The 17,835-nt window shown below is 43.0% G+C and overlaps 1 protein-coding gene across 1 annotated transcript in view; it reads left to right on the forward strand.

Moving 5' to 3' along the window:
- The first annotated feature begins 4,514 nt into the window (after positions 1–4,514).
- Positions 4,515–17,835, forward strand: part of STK26 (serine/threonine kinase 26) — a 32,096-nt gene continuing 18,775 nt past the window's right edge. The window contains exons 1-2 of the mRNA XM_067004791.1: positions 4,515–4,797; positions 4,928–5,049. Coding sequence (XP_066860892.1) covers positions 5,008–5,049 — 42 coding nt within the window. The 5' untranslated portion in view covers positions 4,515–4,797; positions 4,928–5,007. The remainder of the gene's footprint in view (positions 4,798–4,927; positions 5,050–17,835) is intronic.

Below are 17,835 nucleotides of genomic sequence, written 5' to 3' on the forward strand. Positions count from 1 at the left end.
CTAGTTTTATAAATAGTATTTCCCAATGCTTTTTTCTTCCATTAAATTGTCCAGTCACTTTTGGCCTGTAGCAAGGAGTTCCCCAGTTTAACTATTACCTCTGCAAAGAAGTATCTACTTTTGTTTGTTTTAAACTTGGCACCTGCTTGTTTGATTTAATGATCGTTAGTCTTTGCATTGAAGGAGATGGTGAACACGCATCCCTCACCCACCTTTTCCATCCTGATCATTTACCCCAGCCTGATTATTTTCCTTAAAACTGCAGGAAGTGACAATTAAAAAATAGTTCAGCCATTTCTAAGAAGATTGCAGGAAGATGCATCACTTTGCCCTGTTAAGAAAAAGAATAAATGTGCCCCATTTCTTTTAAGGGAGGATGTGGAATGCGGTATAGCAATCACCTTTGTGTTGAGGATGTGCCATTGTTGTCTCCAGGATAAAGCACACAATTTGGCCATATTACGTGAAAAATTCCATTTCTGAACACTTAGTTGACACTGGCAGACTTTGGCAGCTGAATTCTCTAAATAATTCATTTGTGCTGAAGGAGCTCTGTGCACCTGCTGATCAGGGGAACCCAGAGCTGGAGAAGGCTTTTGACAGCCAGGTCTCCTGGTGGCATTGAGCTGCTAACACCATGCTGGGAACAAGGGGAACCTGTACTTTATGTCCTGGCACTCACCTATGTGCATGCAGACAGCGGGAGGCTAGAAGCTACCATGGCAGGTCAGAGAGGAAACAAAGAAGGGCAGAGGCTGCAGGAGTTGGAGAATGAGGGGAGGCAGGGAGGTTGGATACAGGGCATGGAAAGGAAAGGAAAGTCCTGGGCAGAAGTGGATGTACTATGGTACTGTTTCTAGACCAGTGGCAAGGTTTTGTCATTTTAAATGATTAACTAGTTGTAGAAATATCAAAGTTGTAATATGGGACTGATGAGAGCTACATCTGTCTTCTACACTAGTAAGTACCCGCAATTTCCAGCAGCAGTGCTGGAAATTCTGCAGCTGCTGAATAACTTGCCTCTAAGACAAAGTGACTCCTAGTGCCCATGAGTCAGAGAATGATATACATCGAAGAATGGAGAAATTATACCCTTACAAAAACATTTTCATTCTTCCTTTAACATCTCTGGTGTTCTCATTAATAATAAATATGCAGCCCATTTTTACCATCTCAGTCAACTTTTAAGCTCCAAAACATCTTTGGCAGGTGTTTCAAATGGAAAAACGTGAAAGGCATTGGACTTTACAAGTTTGGGATGCGGTCTTCCACTTTTACTTGATGACCCTTTAGATATACTGCTTGTTTTATGAGAACGGTGTAAGGAAGAAAATTGTGGAGTGACCTGTAAGTTCATCACATGGGATGATCATCATGAGCCCAGGACAGTACTGCACTGGCCAGCTGAACTTTGCAAAGGCACTGAGGAGTTTTAAATACCCAGACCCACCGCTTATACGTAGAAACCGGGCATTCCATTTCCTAGACAGACATGTGAGTCTGATGGGGTCTTTGCTAATAGTGAGTTTGCATCAGCTCTACTGGAATGAGATCAGACATCCACTCCCTCCCTCATCCCAGAAAATCACTTGGAGGAGTCCCTGGAGTCCGCAGCTCTAAAATACAATATTTTCCTACTTACCAGTGTAATGACACTTTATGTTTGGAAGTTTGAGAGAAATCCCAACTGTTTGTGGTGAGTTTAAACTAGCTAACATGGTACAGGCACTCGCAAAGAGCCTAGTGTTTTTACTATCTCCCTGCAGTCTTCTGGTGTAAAAATAACTATTTTCACACCAGCAACATCAAAATAGTACCTAAATGCACAAAACAGTAGAAGGTCTGAACTGGGTCACATTGCTACTGTGAGGCCCTGAGAGATGTCCTATGTGAATTATAGACATATTTTAAGTCTTGGAAAACAGCAGCAACAGGTATTTACAGAGCGGGCTGGGAGAGGGCAGGGAAGGCCTTTCATACAGCAGTATCAGCAACTGACCATCTGACTTTCTTAATGGACAAATTAGATCTTGCTAATTACAGAGTGGCATACAATATTACAACCCTTTTCTAAGATGTTATGGTGCCAGCCTACCTTACTTCACAGCCTGGCTTGATGATTCAGTCGTTACGTGACTGACTGATTACTTAAGATTCCCTGACAGATTTTCTTTCCTGGCTTTGCTCACCATATCATCCCAGGGCTTTCTGAGCAAGCGTGGCATAAACAAGTGCGGCCTTTTTGCAGAACGTTTTGCTTATGTTCTTGTCACTGCAGTTCTCCCAGCCAGTCTGCCACGGGTGGGTTTTAACTACAGATACAATTACTGGGGAGAAAACATTGTACCATGCATATCGATTATCCTCTTCTTACTCTATTAAATACATTTTTTAGTCCTGGTCATTTTATACTCAGTTGTGTGCAAGCCAGAAATGCATAAAAGGCCGAAAGTCTCAGTGTATGGTCCCAAAACAGGAAGCATGGATTGGAACCGGTACTCTCGCTGATATAAAATAAACAGGTACCATCAAGAGAGAGAATATAAAATCCAGGCAAGGCTGAGATAACTAGTCAGCAGGATTCTAGGGAGAAAAATCAAGGTAACTAATGGATTGAAAAAGAAAACAGAGCCCCAGAGTCAGAGGAGGAACAGAGGGAACCAAAATGGTAATGCATTAGCAGCCGAAAAAAAACCCTCCAATGTCCTTTGTCAGGATTTTTTCAGGAATTATGTTCTACAGGTCATTAAAATGTAAGATGAGAAGTGATTTCAGTATGTCTGAGTAGAATGAACCAGGCAGGATTCAGAGGTTCTATGAGAGGATATTCATTCATTTATTCACTGAGCCACTGTATACAATTTAGAAAGCTTTTCATTAATAGAAAGCCCTCTTTCTTCCTCAATTTTATTAAATAAAAATATTTTTGAATTTAAGTTTACAACACAAACTTTCAGAAAATACATACCTTAGTTATTCCACCCATTAAACTGACCTCTTTACAGGCTCTTAAGTAACTTAGATGTATAACTGTCACTTAGAAACCTTTTACGGCTATATATTTTTAAAAGGTGCAGAATAATCTGAATATTTTAATAACAGTAAAGACTTAACAAAATGGCAAGTCAGAAAATAAAGTAATTCCAGCATGAGCCACAAGTCTGTCCTTAACTAACATCACTGTGAGTTGTTTTCTGATTCAAACCACAGTGAGTTAAGGATGGAAAGACTGCCTAACGTTGAAATTCTTGGCTTTAGCCTGCTTTAGCAAAACCTCACCTTAAACAGAGGTGTTTTGTGTTCCTTGCCATAGCGCAACATTTCTCCATGTCGTAACGGAGAGAGACTGCCTCCAGTCACATCCTTTCTGAAGAGAACCACCCTTTGAACCGGGTAGGTCCAGCATGGGCAACAATCCTAAGTCTCCGGTTTACTTTACACTTTCTTAGTTTTCAGACCCACAGATCTGTGAATTTGAGGAAAGTCCTGAAGAACACATGAGGATATTTGTAGTTGAGCATGAGTGTGACTGCCCCATGTGATTTCTATATTCTTGCTCAGAGGGGTAAGGGGAAGACCAGCGGCATAAAGGATGTCATTTTTAGCTTCACTTGAGTAACTGGCAAAACTTTAATGTATAGGAATGTGAATCATGCAACACAAATAGGTGACTCACACATGAATGAGAAAAATGTCGCCTTAAAACACTGTAATTTTCCTCTCCAGGCCCTTGCAGAATCTGGGGTAGATGTGGAAGATGGTAGTGAGAGGCAGAAGTGGTCATTGGGATGGTCCGGTAGCAGCTTGGGCCAGGCTGGCAGAGGGCTGGCCTTGGTGGGAAATCCTTCTGCTGACACAAAACCCACCCCAAACTGTATGCTGCACCTCCACAGCATATTGGACTTGCCCACACTACCTTTAGAGAGGCTGGCTGCCACGAGTGCCCCCGAGACAAGAAGATGCCACCTCTGTGTGTCACAAAAGCCAAAACCCCATAAAACGTCCACTGGATTACTTACACCAGTGTGTCTCTGGGGCACGGGAGCCCGAGGTACAGGTGCTGTGACAGTGTGTTTGTGGGTACGGGGCGCAGCAACTGTTTGCCCAGAGGTACAGACGCTGTTTGGTAGGACAGGGCCCAGCGACGTCGTGCCTGCAGGGGACATGGCCCTCTGACAGCGTGCTTGAGGGGGACACGGCCCTGTGACAGTGTGCTTGAGGGGGACAGGGCACTGTGACAGCGTGCCTGAGGGGGACGGGGCACCGTGACAGCGCCTGAGGGGTCCAGGCCGGTGTGACAGCGTGTCCGGGGGCCCAGGGCAGTGCGACAGAGCCCGAGGGGCCCAGGGCACAGCGCGACGTCGCGGGCGGCCTCGTCGGCGTGACAGCGGGGCTGAGGGGCCCCGCCGCGGCCCGGCCGCCACTCCCTGCCCGCCCGGCCCGGGGCGGCGGCAGAGGCGGGGGCAGCTGACGCCGGGGCCCGTGCGGCGGCGGCGGCGGCGGCTCCGCCCCGCGAGGCCGGAGCCGAGACGGAAGAAGCCGCCGCCGCCGCCGCACAGCAGCCGCCACCTCCTGCCGGAGCCCGACATGGCGCTCTGAGCCCAGCCCCGGCCGCGCCGAGAGCCGCCACCCCGCGCGCCTCTCCGGGGGGCTCCGAGCAGCCGCCCCCGCGCCGGCACCGGGAAGCGGGGCATGGGCAGGGCCGCTGCTAGGAGCCCGGCAGGCATGGGAGGAGAGCGGCGCTAGGGTCGCCGTCCCGCCCGCCTCGCAGCTCGGCCCCAGCCCCGCGGCCGCGAGGTGAGTCGGCGGCGGGCGGGCGGGCGAGCGGGCGGGCGGGCGGGGGCGCCGGGCAGGGCGGGCCGCGCGGGGAGGGAAGGAGGGAGCACGGCCCGCGCTGAAGCCGCTCCCCGCCGCTTTGTCCTTCCAGGCCCCGCCGCCGCCGCCGCCCAGGAGCAGGGAGGCCGAGAGAGGGGAGCAGCCGGCGGCGCCCGGCCGCCGCAGCCCGCCATGGCCCACTCGCCCGTGGCGGTGCAAGTGCCCGGCATGCAGGTGAGCTCCGCGCAGCGCCGGCCCCAAAATGGAGGCGCCGAGCCCCGGGCTCGGCCCCGGCTCCGGAAGCGGCGCTCTCGGCCCCGCCGGGCGGAGGCCGCCGCTGGGGCGCCGGGTGCGGGGGACCGCGGGCGGGCGAAGCGGGGTGGGCGAAGCGGCCTGGCCGCGGAAAGGCCGCGCTCGGCCTAGCGAGGAGCGGGGGAAGGCGGCGGGCCGGAGCCCTGGCCCCGCGGGAAGGGGTGCCGCGAGGTAACGGGAGGCCGGGGTGGCGGCGGGGGGGGGGGGGCCGCGCCTCGGCGGGCCGCTTGGGGGAGGGAGCGCTGCGGCGGCCGCGTCCCGGCAGCCGGCCCCTGGCGGGCGAAGGGTTTCTCTCCCTCCCCCCTTTGTTCAGGCATCCAGGAGCACGTAAGAGCTTCTAAAACTGATTAAAGGCGCAATGAAGTTAGCCGCGGGGCGCGCGGGTGCGCTGTAAATGACATATCGGCCTCGCTGGCAGGCGTACCTCCCGCAGGACTTCCCCAGCGACGTGCACTTGGCGCTGGGCCTGTAGCGCAGAGTCTCAGGGGACCTTGCGCTCGGTGGAAAGGGGAGGGCCGGTGTTCACGCGGCGTAGCGGCCACCTTGCTGTTGGGAGCCATCACCTGTGAGAAACTTCCACCTCTCTGTGGCTGGGAATGAGGCTTTGTGTCATTTATGTGTTTGTGGCACTTGCTTTAAAAAAAAAAACGAGCTAGTATATAGCTGATTTTTCGTAGGAAGGTGGGAGTACCTCTGAGTCTTCATTCTTACTCTACTGGACGATCTAATACAAGTTTGGTCAGAGATCTTTATCAAGCAAAGAGAACCTAAGCTCATTTCAGCGTTGGCTTTTGCTTGTCAAAGACTGGCAGCCCAGTCAGCGTTTTCAGCTTTCTCTCAACTTGTTAGGATAGTCATGCCTGTATAACAGCCAAGTTTTTTTTTTTAATTTTTTGTTGTTGTTCCAGTAACACAGAAGCCTTTATGATACATCTCTATATGTGTGAGATGTACAGTTAATAATTTAGGAGGTTTCAGAACAGATATTTAAAACTTCTTTTGGTCAAGTATCTTCCATGTTTTTAGAAAGTGTAGAATTGAGATATAAAGAGTATTTATGTATTAATTTATGTCGGTTACAATACCAAGGTTTGCTTTAATTTTTTTGATTTCATATAGCTTGCAGGCCTTTTAAAATCAGTTATATTTTGGTCATCTGCTGACTTTTTGTTTACATAAAAGGGCATAAACTACACTCAGCCTCCCTGTTCTATTGATATGTCAAGGTTACTGTTGGGTTGGTACATCCTCAACAATGGGAAGCTAAAGAAACTTTGTGATAAAGATTTACGAGCTTTAGCCTGAGCTTCTTTATTTATATACTCTGCCTTTGTTAGTATTTTCATATTTGGGAGACTTGTATTTCAAAATCCAAGTTTGTCAATTCTTTATTTTTGTATTTGCTTAATGTATTGCTGTCCAGTTTCCCGTAGCTGCCCTGTCATCACAAAAGGACCTTGAAATTATTTAAGGTCCTGTTTTCCATTGTTAAACAAATAAACTTTATGTAATACTGCACTTAGTTCCACGAGTGTTTTTAGCTTAACCCAAGTTTCTTAACCTATATCTGTAGGTTTAAAGCAAAACCTTTTTTTTAACTGTTAGGTATGTACAGCTGCATAGAATTAAGAAATCTTTATCAAGGTGACTTTTTTTAATGAAAACTATTATACAAGTTCTGACAGTCTTAAAGTAAAAAAGGGGTAGGCTTTGGTGCAAAATTACTCTGCTGCTCTTAAAGAAGAGTAGTTTATGGGGGAAAACAAAGAAGCTCTGGAAGAGGGTGGTAGTCTGAAGTATAAGGACTGTTGTTTTTTTTTTTTAACTTATTTGAAGTATTCAGTCAGGATCATCTAAGGGATTATAAAAGCATCCCTGCTTCTGCTCAACATTAAAATGAATGCATGGTGACTGAAGAAGGAATAAATAGGTTCATCTGTGATGGAAGAAGATCTAATAGCTGTCTTAAAACTAGCAGTGTGTGAAAGTGCATGTGATGTCAAACCCCTTATTTTGTAGTCTGTGTTGAGGGAAATAACTGATTGAATATAACAGCTGGAAACTGGATTTGCCAGAGAATGTGTTATAGGTGCGAACCCTTCGATTTTATGGTAATCCTATGATTTACATCCTATTTCATTATTTAAAAAACAAAACAAAACTCAGACTGGTGATAAACCGTCAGACTCTTCTTTCTGGAGTTTTACAGAAACTCTTTTGACTGTTTTAAGATCTTTCACCTAATAAAGTGTCAGACTCCCTTTAAAAAAATAAATACAGAAAATTACTGAAGGTCACATAGGGTTATTCTGGTGAAGTTGGTGTCTGACTTTGAGTGCCATGAGAACAGTGGAAGGCCCAGAGGTAGTGTTGTCTGTTGCCCTTAGGAGTAGTTACAGAATCATTTGTTTATATAGTGGTGGCATTCAGCTTATCCTGTCTTGTGTCCCTAACAAAACCAAGTATTATACCTAACAATTCATGCCTGCGCAAACAACTTCCTAAAGATGTTTTTCTCCCCCCCTCAGCTTTTTGGAAAGGCTCCATTTGGACCACTTGTATGATGTTAACTTAACCCAGCTATCAAACTTCTAAGACTGTTTAATATAGTCAAAGTGCTTAGTGAATGTACAAAATGAGTGCTTTGAAGCTGAGCGTGATACTCCAGGTTATGGCATTTTATACAGAATGCAAGATTAAAAGGAAAAACAAGGTTGATGGATCTATGTGAGCACAACTAATGTGCCCTGATTACACAAGGTACGCTTTGCTATGAAAGTCAGGTTGGAGTTTTTATTCAGTGATGCCATTGTAAGTTGGTTCCTCTTTCTAATGAGATAAAATACTCAAAATATTTTTTAGGCTGAAATACTTTGAAATCTCACAGTAAAGTGAGCATCTCGTTGACTGGCAGTATCTTTGAGGAATCCAATTGAACTGATACAGAGCACTTTTGGACATGGCATGCAAGACGGATGAGATATTAGAGCTGAGCCTACCTGTGTATTTCTACCAACCCGGGGATTATACTGAAAATGACAGTGTTGCTGGAGTGAGGGTGTTGGGTCCTTTATTGGTAGCCATACGCTTTGGCATTTCTCCTTTCCAGCGGACAGGATGCATAGTTCAAAGGATTGTTTGTTTCAAATGATCAGAAAGTTTAAAGTATGTCAGTCACTTCAGATTGATGTATCTTCTGATGAGCTTATGTTATTGACAGCATCTTATAAATTACTCGAAAACTTCCAGCCTCTCTTGTAAGCTTACAAATAAGTGACGGTTAACCTTTTTAAGGTGGGCAGTGAGGAAACTTTGCTATTAGCATCCTGAATTTCCAAACTAGTTTGTAGACTTCAACAATGGAACTTCACTCAAGTAATACCTTCTTCTTTTAGTTGTTACAGTTTTTTTTATGTATAAACGTTTCCTATTCTAACTTGTTCTGTAAAATAAGTCTGAAATACTCATTCATTAACTCATGGAAATGTTGATTCTTTGCTCTCTTCTTCCTGTCAGTATGCACGTCTCTGGAACTTGCTTTGGGGCTTTGTTATCTCTGTGTCTATGCTATGCTATCCTTCTAAACACTTTGCTTTTTTTCTAATGGCTTCATCTCCTGATGCTGCGTGGCAGTAGTCTTCAGGGCAGCCAGCAAGGTTATTTAGACCTGATCTGCTTTCCTTGGCATCCAGGTTATCTTGCAATAAGGAACCTACCTTCCTCTAAAAGCAGAGCAGCTAGAAACATGTGACCTGTCAGCCAGTGTACTCTGATTCATAGTTGAAGGATTGCTTGATTAAATGCAAACTCGGATGTACAGGTGAGCTTTGCTCTCTGTGCTGCCAGTGAACAGACTGACTGTAAGGTGCTGCTCGCTGAACAACCTGAGCTTGGCAGCTGGAGATTCTATCCCTACGGGATGCTCGGAGGTAGATCAGTTACAATCTAGTTATTGGATGGATATAGGAAGATGACAGGAGCAGTAGTGTTTAGATTTGGAAGTGGTAGACTTCATAGACTGAGGGGGAAGAAAAAATACACTTTCTCTTAAACTGGTTCATTTGTAGAAACAGACTCGTAATGCGCAGTGCCTAAAGATAAGTACGGGAGGTGTGTCAGATTGCTAGTAAACCTTATTTATTATGGTTACAAGGGTGAGACTTATGCTAAGAGCAAGTAATTTGTTACTGTCAGGTACTTACGTGTTTAGAGGGTGTGCATTAGAGGAACTTAAACCTTTGAAAAAAGATCCGTTCAAGGATCTGTTAATATATTACTGTCCACAGATCTGAATTGGCACCCAGATAGTTCCACAGTGAGTTTGAAAAGGCTTTACACTTAGAAATGTGACTTAACTAGAGGAAAGTGGAAAGTCTAGTGCTTGCAGGTCACCGGAAAACTTACACAGTGCCTAGAAAACTGGCATTCCTTGTGATTGATCTAGAATGGACTCTGATAAATACCTTGGTGCTATTTCAGCTTCTTGATTTGTGCTTTGACCCACAGTGCAGTCAGACTGCAGGAAGATAGTATTTAAGACTTGTGGAGAGCATGCCTCTTTGCTACTTCTAGTAGATTCGCATAAAAGTATTTGTGGAATTCAGCACTGCAGTTGTTCTTTTCCTGGTTGTACTTGATGTACAAGCTAACTCTGGTCGGGCTTCATTAGCTGAGCTTGGTCCTTCTGTCTCGTGCACTGTGATAAGTTATTCTGATGACAAAGAAAAGTAGGGCTCAGTCATACTCGTACTGTCGTAGTGTTATCAAAGGAGGATAGAGTGAGCTTTGGAAAGTGTTTGCTGCATGGAAGTTATATTAGGTATAACCAACTGGAATTCAGCAGATGCTTATATCAGTCAGGAGAAAAAAAATCCTCAGCAGTCTTTTCCTGTTATTTTTTTGGTGCAGATTTTACAGTTTTATACACTTGTTAAGTGCACTGACCTGGAATTCAGCAAATCTGCTGAAGCTGCAGAGAATACATAAACTCAACTCTTCTCACCTTAATTGCTTTGCTCTTCTGCACCATCTGATGCTATCAGTTTTGAGCAGAGGGTAATTCAACTTAAAAATATATAATTCTTATTTTATTCGGTAGTGGTTATTCTATTGAATTTCCCATTGGAAAGATTCATATGGGCTGTTTTTTGAACTCCAACAGCTTACTGTTATGGTTTTACAAGTCCTGATGAAAGGTTGTTTTTTCTTCCTTTTCTCAAGAAGGAGAAAATACATTCGTAGCTCAGTGCTGTATTGCACTTCGTTTAAAAAAATAAATCTCATTTAGATGTTTATTTTGAGGGGAGGATTCTCTCTTTATATCATAAAACATCCTGAGTTGGAAGGGACCAACGAAGATCATCGAGTCCAACTCCTGGCTCCACGCAGGACCACCACAAAACCAAACCCTGCGTCTGAGAGCATTGTCCAAGCGCTCCTTGAACTTTGGCAGGCTCGGTGCCATTCCCACTTCCCCAGGGAACGCCTGACCACCCTCTCCATGAAGATGCATGGTTACTTCATGGCATGCTGTTGAGAGTGTATGGCTACTTGTGCCACTGCAGTAATGTTTGGAACGTGAGACCTGTGAAACATCTTAGTAAGGATGGGCAAGCTAATTATCCTCAGTTTTCATTGGTTTTACTGCCCTGAAAATGCGGTTTTCAATCTTCTCCAAAAGTGAAAGGATGAATTTTAAACCTGTTAGTGGTTGCATCACTCATTTACTCTTTGGTGATTAACTTCAGATTTAAGAAAGGGTCACCAACTGTGAAAAGTGATAAGAGGCTATCATTTGTTTTTCTTTTTTCCAGCCTTAGGAACTGAGTTTAATAATTGCCAGGCATTCGGAGTTCAGGGGTGGGTTTTGGGGGAGGATGGGGTGGGGGATAAACAGTACAAGATTGGTTGTGAAACAAATAATTTTCTTGCACGCTGTAATTAGTGGCTACATGTATGCTCTCTTTGCAGACATAAAGAGCAGATGAGGTGAGCTACTGCTGCAAGTCCTGCTATTTCTTTCTAACTTAAAATTGCTGAAAATCAAATCCGTTCCTGATACTGTCTCACCAGGTTTCTTGGTGTTTTTAAACTCTGTTTAGAGAACTGTCATTTGTTCTTCAAACTTTCGGCAGTTCTTCTAGAATAAGTCTGTTCTGCTGATTAGGTGAGGATCACCGAGCACGCTCAGTTCTGAAGGAGACTTAAATTTCATGAGACGGAGGCCCATCTAGTGATAGTCACTGAAAACTATTCTCCCGGAGGGATTGCTACCTAAATAAATAGGGCGAAAGAACCTCCATCAGAGAAGCTAAGCTATTAATAAAGGGTCTGACAAGGTAACAGTAGCTTGCTGGTCTTGTTCTTTATCATATGTTGTGCGTGTGGTTTTGCAGAGAGATGCTATATACTGTGTGTGTGATTAGGTCCGTAGCTCAGGAAGGAGTTTCAGCTTAGATCTTTCTTGATTGCAGTTCTTTAAAGCTTTATTCGTAGTTGGGTGTTAGAAGTGTGAAGCAAAGTTTGTCTTACTAAAGTCTGGATTTGAGTGGTCTTGGTTGAGGCAGTGTATCTGGAGAAGCTTCATGGCGTGTTGTAGCTCAGATCTGCACGAATTCTGTATGCTCTCTTGAATGAGGAATGTTATCTGCAGGTTTAACTCTTTAGCTATGGGTATCTGAGAGCCCAGGGTGGCTTCCCCGTTTTTGTGACCAGAAGTCAAAAACCATCTGCTCAGTTCAATGTTAGTATTCCCTCCCTCCTCATCTTCTGCAGGCGTTTCATTCAACTGGATACTGCTAGGTCCTGAATATTGGAATAATGTTTACTGGGGGGCTGTCAGAGGCTATATGCTTGCTAGATGTCAAGTTGTATTTCAGTGCAGGCTTCAGCTTCAGGAGCTGAACACAGAGTAAATAATAAAAAATCAAAACCAAAAATACTGCGTACCTCAGAATGACTAATGTTATTGTGAAGTGCCTGAATGTAAAGTGCTGAGCGAAAAAGGTTGAATTTCCACTGATGTAAATTGACTTAAAAGCGTATAGAGAAACTGGGAGGGGAGGAGGGCGAGATGATGGATGTAAGTGCATTGCCACTGTTGGCAGAGACTTCTGCTGGCTGGACCTGCCCCCCGGCAGAGGTTGGGTGTGGTGGGGCAGACTGGCAGGGAGATCATTGCCATTGATCTCTCACCTAGGAAGGTGTTATCTGGCAACCGGTCACAACAAGAACATTTTTACATTCCTGCTCAGCTTTATTCCAGCATAGTTGGCAAGAAGAATCTTTTTTTTTGGGGGGTGGGGTGGGGGGGTGTTTCTCTTCCTCCCCTCCACCTCCCTTTTATGTAACAAGATGCTTTGCCATTGCTATGAATGAGCTGCAGAGTAATTGGAAAAAGGAGTTTCCTGAAATGGCCAGGTTGGTTCTGGTAGGGTAGGTTTTTCACTTCCTTTGTAGCTCATTTTGGAGTTGTCTTTTTTTATTTTTTTCTCCCCTTCTCCATTGTGTGTGTCAAGGGAAACCAGCTGATGTGAGCTTTTTGGATTTCAGCAAAGCTTTTGACACAGTTTCCCATAGGATTCTACTGGACAAAACATCCAGCATGCAGCTAAACAAAGCCATCATACGGTGGGTGAGCAATTGGCTGACGGGCAGGGCTCAAAGGGTTGTGGTAAATGGGCACCTGTGTGGTGTCAGGAGTTGGACTCGATGATCCTTGTGGGTCCCTTCCAACTCAGGATATTCCATGATTCTGTGTGTCTGGTAGCTTCAGGTCCAGTGTGAGAGCAGACCACAGCTTTTGGGCCAGTGGTCACGTAGCCTTGGAGAGAGGACAGGAATCTAGGAATCCAGTAGACTGGTGTATTATTTGTCCTTTCTCAAAACGGTCCCCTCCAAAACTAATGGAATAGTGTGATATCCTTGAACTGTGGGTTCCCATTTGGGGTTATTGCAGGCAGTGGTTATTCCCAGAGAGCTATCAGTAGTAAATGAAGTTGTGGCCTGCTCTTTCCCCCATATCATGTTTTCGAGCCATCTCTCTTTTTTCAGCCAATGTTTTTCTGCCATGTTTTAATGTTGTTTAGCCAAAAGTAAGTAGTGACTGCTTCACTAGAGATATTTAACAAGGATATGTGCAGTAAACTTGGTCTTGTTGCTGCTTTCTAGTTTAGGAACTAGCATGTTAAAAAGGTGGAGTTTATTTTTGTTCTATCTGGATTATTGTATGAGTTTAGCCTTACTTAAAATCAGTGTTATCAGGTTCCAACTTGCACAGGAGTCCTAAAATGGCTTCTAAGAGCAGTAAGAGGCCTTTGAAATTTATGTAGCAGGTGCCATCTTGTATCTTGTTGCAGGTACTAAACCTCTAAATATTGGGAAAATAGCCCAAATGCTGAAACAATATAATTTATTGCTGGTAGAGTGCTGACGTAGTTGTTCCTTTAAATGGGTGTGGCAAAAATTGAAAAAAAAATTGTTTATGTACTGATAAGCAGGCTGCTAGCTGAAAGGAAAGGCATAGTGCTAAAAGCAGACTGCAGCCCATAAATGGCTATTTTTCCGTGTTCCTGTTAGACGTGGCTTTTGTAATCTCTCTGCATATTGGGTATTTCAAAGCAGTTTGTAAAATTAGGAGAATACAAATACTCTTCAGCAACGAGAAGCTGTAGTAGTCTTCTGACTTGTAATTCAGATGTACAGGCAGTTCACTGAGGTGGGTTAATTACCCATTCAACAGTCATTTGTCCTGCGCTGTTCAACAAAGGAGATTAAATTTGTTTTGAAAGATCAGCTTGTTGAACTCCACAATAAATGCAGAATGGAATTTGAACATTTTGGGATACAGGAATCTGTTGAATTCTGACTGACTTCTGTCTCCATCAAAGCACACCCATCCGTCTTAGCTATGGAGTGCTGTCACTTGAGGCTTTTTTCTTTTCTAAATCACAGTAAGGATCTAGTCACGTAATTTGTGGCTTTCCTCCCCTTTACATTCCTCTGACTTGCTAGGCCATGCTCGCTGATGAAAGCAGACTGAAGGATATGAAGCAGTATGCAGAGGTTTGAGGACTTTTTATTTAAATATTTTACAATACTGGATAGTTAAAATGTATCTGTAAGGATTTTCAGTCACAGAGAAGCTCAGTGGCATGAGGACTTTCTTTTTTTGTCTTTTTCCACTATGCAGAATACTCAACATAAACATTTGGTGTAATTTTTTAATTGCCGGTGTCAAAGAGCTAATCTTTGGAAAAACGTGTTGTAATTCTTGCTTTTGGCTTATTTATCCTATTCCTTAAGCTTCTTGTGCTGTGTTACCAAAGTGGAAGAATAGCTAAGAACAGAGGAAGTGAGTTTGTTTGTTTCCACTTTCAGTGCAGTGTGCAATTGACAGCATGCGTCTGCCATGGGTCAGAGGTGGTTGGAGGATGAAGGTGTGATTCCTTCCTTGAAAATCTGAGAATGGGCGAGAATGAAAGCAAATTTTAAAATTTGATAGTGATAAGAATTTTTAAGCAGCTGGCCGTATAGCTAACGTGATGAAAACAAAGCCATATGGGTTTTTCTTTGCTTGCTTTTTAAAGAATATTGTTTTATAATAACATTCCCAGGTTTTTACTAAAAATGGGAATGAGTCTTGGCCTTGTCAGATAAGGGAGATGCTTTGTAAAGGGTGTAACAGGTCAGGTCCCATCTAAGGAGAGTAGAGCTCAGATCTAGTTTTTATTACCTGTGGTACAGAAAAGTTAGTGTAAAGGTTTGATGCTTTATATAATGAAATTATTTTGTTGTCAAAAGCACTTTTTCCTTCAGCAATTATATCAGTTATGGTAAATATAATAAAGTATCTATTATCTTGATGATTGAGTCTGAGAAAGGACTGTGGGGTAACATCAGAGTTCAGGTCCATGCAAAAGTCAGTGAGAAGCCAGAGTATGTACAAGATGGGGGAAAAAAACATGGCTACAGGTTCCGCCCTTGTATTGAATGTCTGCAGGTTAATTTTTTTCTGACTCTTTGTAAGTGATAATGGATTTGCACCTGTGCTTTTATTGACTTCAAGGTATTTTAATAATATATATATATATATATATACAAGCATATGGCACTGTGTGTATGAGTAACTTTAATTGTAATAGGATTTTAAAGGAAAATGGAAGGGGTGGAGGGGGGAGGAACTCTAGGAAGTAAAAAACTCTCTACCTGTGGTGGCTTTATTGTAAAGAAGTAGAATATTCCCTGTGCAGATAAAATACAGAAACTTACCTCTCTATATATATCCATGTATATGTTAGAATATGCATAGTGTACAGTTAATTTCATATCTGAAACTGCATGTAGATAATGTATGGAAAGAAATTCAGTCAAGATATTTTTACTATATCTATTGAGTAAAACATTATTCTAAAGTTGTCCTGTACCCTGTTAGTTTCACCATGCCTATTCCCCTCTTAATTTCATTTTTATTTGGAATTTGAATAGAATAAAAAATGTAGAGGTAACTTTTTCTCTGAGAATAAATATCTATGAGTGGACTGATAGCCTATGATTTCAATGTGCTTGACCCAGATGAAGTGTTTTGTAAGAGCCTGATAAATGCTGAGACTAGATTAAGTGACTTAATTTTTAATCTGGTTTTCTTTTTACTGACTTTCAAGTGTCTTTTATTCATTGTATTTCAGGTATGAATTCTTAAGACAATAAGTGGTATCTTGGAGATTTTACAGATAACAGTAATTATCAAGCCTAGCTTAATTTTATTGTCAGCAATAACTCAGGTATTGGGAATTCAGAGAAATCCTAGCGCAGTATCTGCGAGCTTCAGCAAAGTTGGCACATGTTCTTGATCTGGCATTTTAATGCTAACATGGCTGTGGGGCTGCCCAGCAAATTAATTACAGGGATGTTTTTTGTTTGGTTTGCTTTTAATGTTTTGCCATAACGTAATCTTTCCTGGAAGCTTTCTTTAAGATGATTCTTTTCCTTAAAGTTTGCCTTTGACTTGTACCTGACTAAAGGTCAGGCCTTTATTGTAGCAATTGTTTGAAATGTCTTTTAAACACATGGCTAATCTGATGACTTCCAAAGATACCACTATATGTTAGGGTGTCATTGAAGCAGATACGTGAAAAATATGACAGTAGATACTCAAGTCTTCTCATACTAGCCTCTTAGAAAATCTGAGTTAATTATATTTTTATAAATGATCTTTTAACTGTGTATTTCTGCAGTGTTTCACCGTGTAGGTGAACTATTCTGTATTATTCCTACAATTTTAAGAGAACTTCCATTCCAAATAAAGCCTGGGAGATGCTTGAAAAATCCAGCTAATGTAACGCCATTTATGCGTGAGGTTTTAGAAATACTGTTAAGACAACAGTCTTTATGTTCTCACGCGGATGGACTACATAGGAATCTAATGTGACTATGTTAAATTATTTGCTTTGGGAGACCTGGAGGATGCTGGTTTTGATTTAGTTAGATGCAAGGCATTAACTCAGTTTCTGTCTGAGGTACTTGGAAGCTTCTCTTTTCTCATCCAGTTGTACTCAGTACCCGTTAATGAACTACATTAATGAACCTTCTTACAGGAAGACCCAATTCAGGTCTTACAGGCTGGACTGGGTGACCTCTTGAGGTCGCTTCCAAGACAAAATGTGGTATGATCCCGTGACTCCATGTGTGTAGATGCATATGTGTATGAACTCAGACAGTAATGGCACTTATTTGGATACGAGGACGGCAGAGATTTTGCTAAACACTAGTGCAAGCAGTGTAGTTGTGCTGCACTGGTGAAATGGTGGACTTCCAAAGCTATGCAGAGGGCTTGTATCGTCATGCTTGTGCTGGTACTATTGTTACTCATGCTGGATAGATTGAAGTTGGCATGTATATATGCCTGTGCTTGTCATATTTGTTGCTGCTTTTGTCTGTGGTAGCAGATTTAGGGAGTAGAAGAGCCATAAATTCTCTTCCTGACCTGTCCACTTACAGGTGTTATCTTACCAGAGGTGATGGTGGAGTTCACGCACTGCCTATTGATACCACCTGCTCTTCAGCAGATACGGCTCTCCATAGGAACCTATTAAAAAAAAAAAGTGCTGTTATTCATGCTGGCAACTTGCAAGGCTTCTAATCCTTTTTGCTATTCAATGAAGTATCTGTGAAAGAATATAGAGTAACAGTTTTGGTCAGGAGTATTAATAGCGTTACATTTCAATTTCTACCATATTAGAAGCTTAGCTGGCATCTCTACTGCAAAATTTCAGTGATTTATATTGGGGGTGTATATACGCACACTTTTATTTACATAAATCTCCACCCTTCTCTGTACTAGGAGGAAGAGAATAGGCATTGCTGCATCTTTTAATTTTGCCTTTGATTAGAAAGTAGTAGTCTTTAGTTTTTGTTTGTTTTTATCAGATGTAAAGAAATACTCGTGTAGAACAACCTTAAAGACAAGGTAATTAAAGAAAGGTAAAAGCAAATGTGTTTCAAGATGCAGTCTTTGTTCTAAGCCTGTGTTTTAAGTAATGTAAGGGTTCTTAGTTTGAAGCCTTTCCAAAAGAAATTATCTCAACATTAGCCATAGTTGTTCAGAAATACTTGTTTTCGTCCTGGAGCATCCTACAGATGCTTGTCAGCCTCGGACGCTGTAACAGAAGCTGTAAAGCTGACTTGGCTTGTGGTAAAGGGATTTGCTCA

This window comes from Anser cygnoides, chromosome 13, assembly GCF_040182565.1.
Source record: "Anser cygnoides isolate HZ-2024a breed goose chromosome 13, Taihu_goose_T2T_genome, whole genome shotgun sequence".
Taxonomy (NCBI): domain Eukaryota; kingdom Metazoa; phylum Chordata; class Aves; order Anseriformes; family Anatidae; genus Anser; species Anser cygnoides.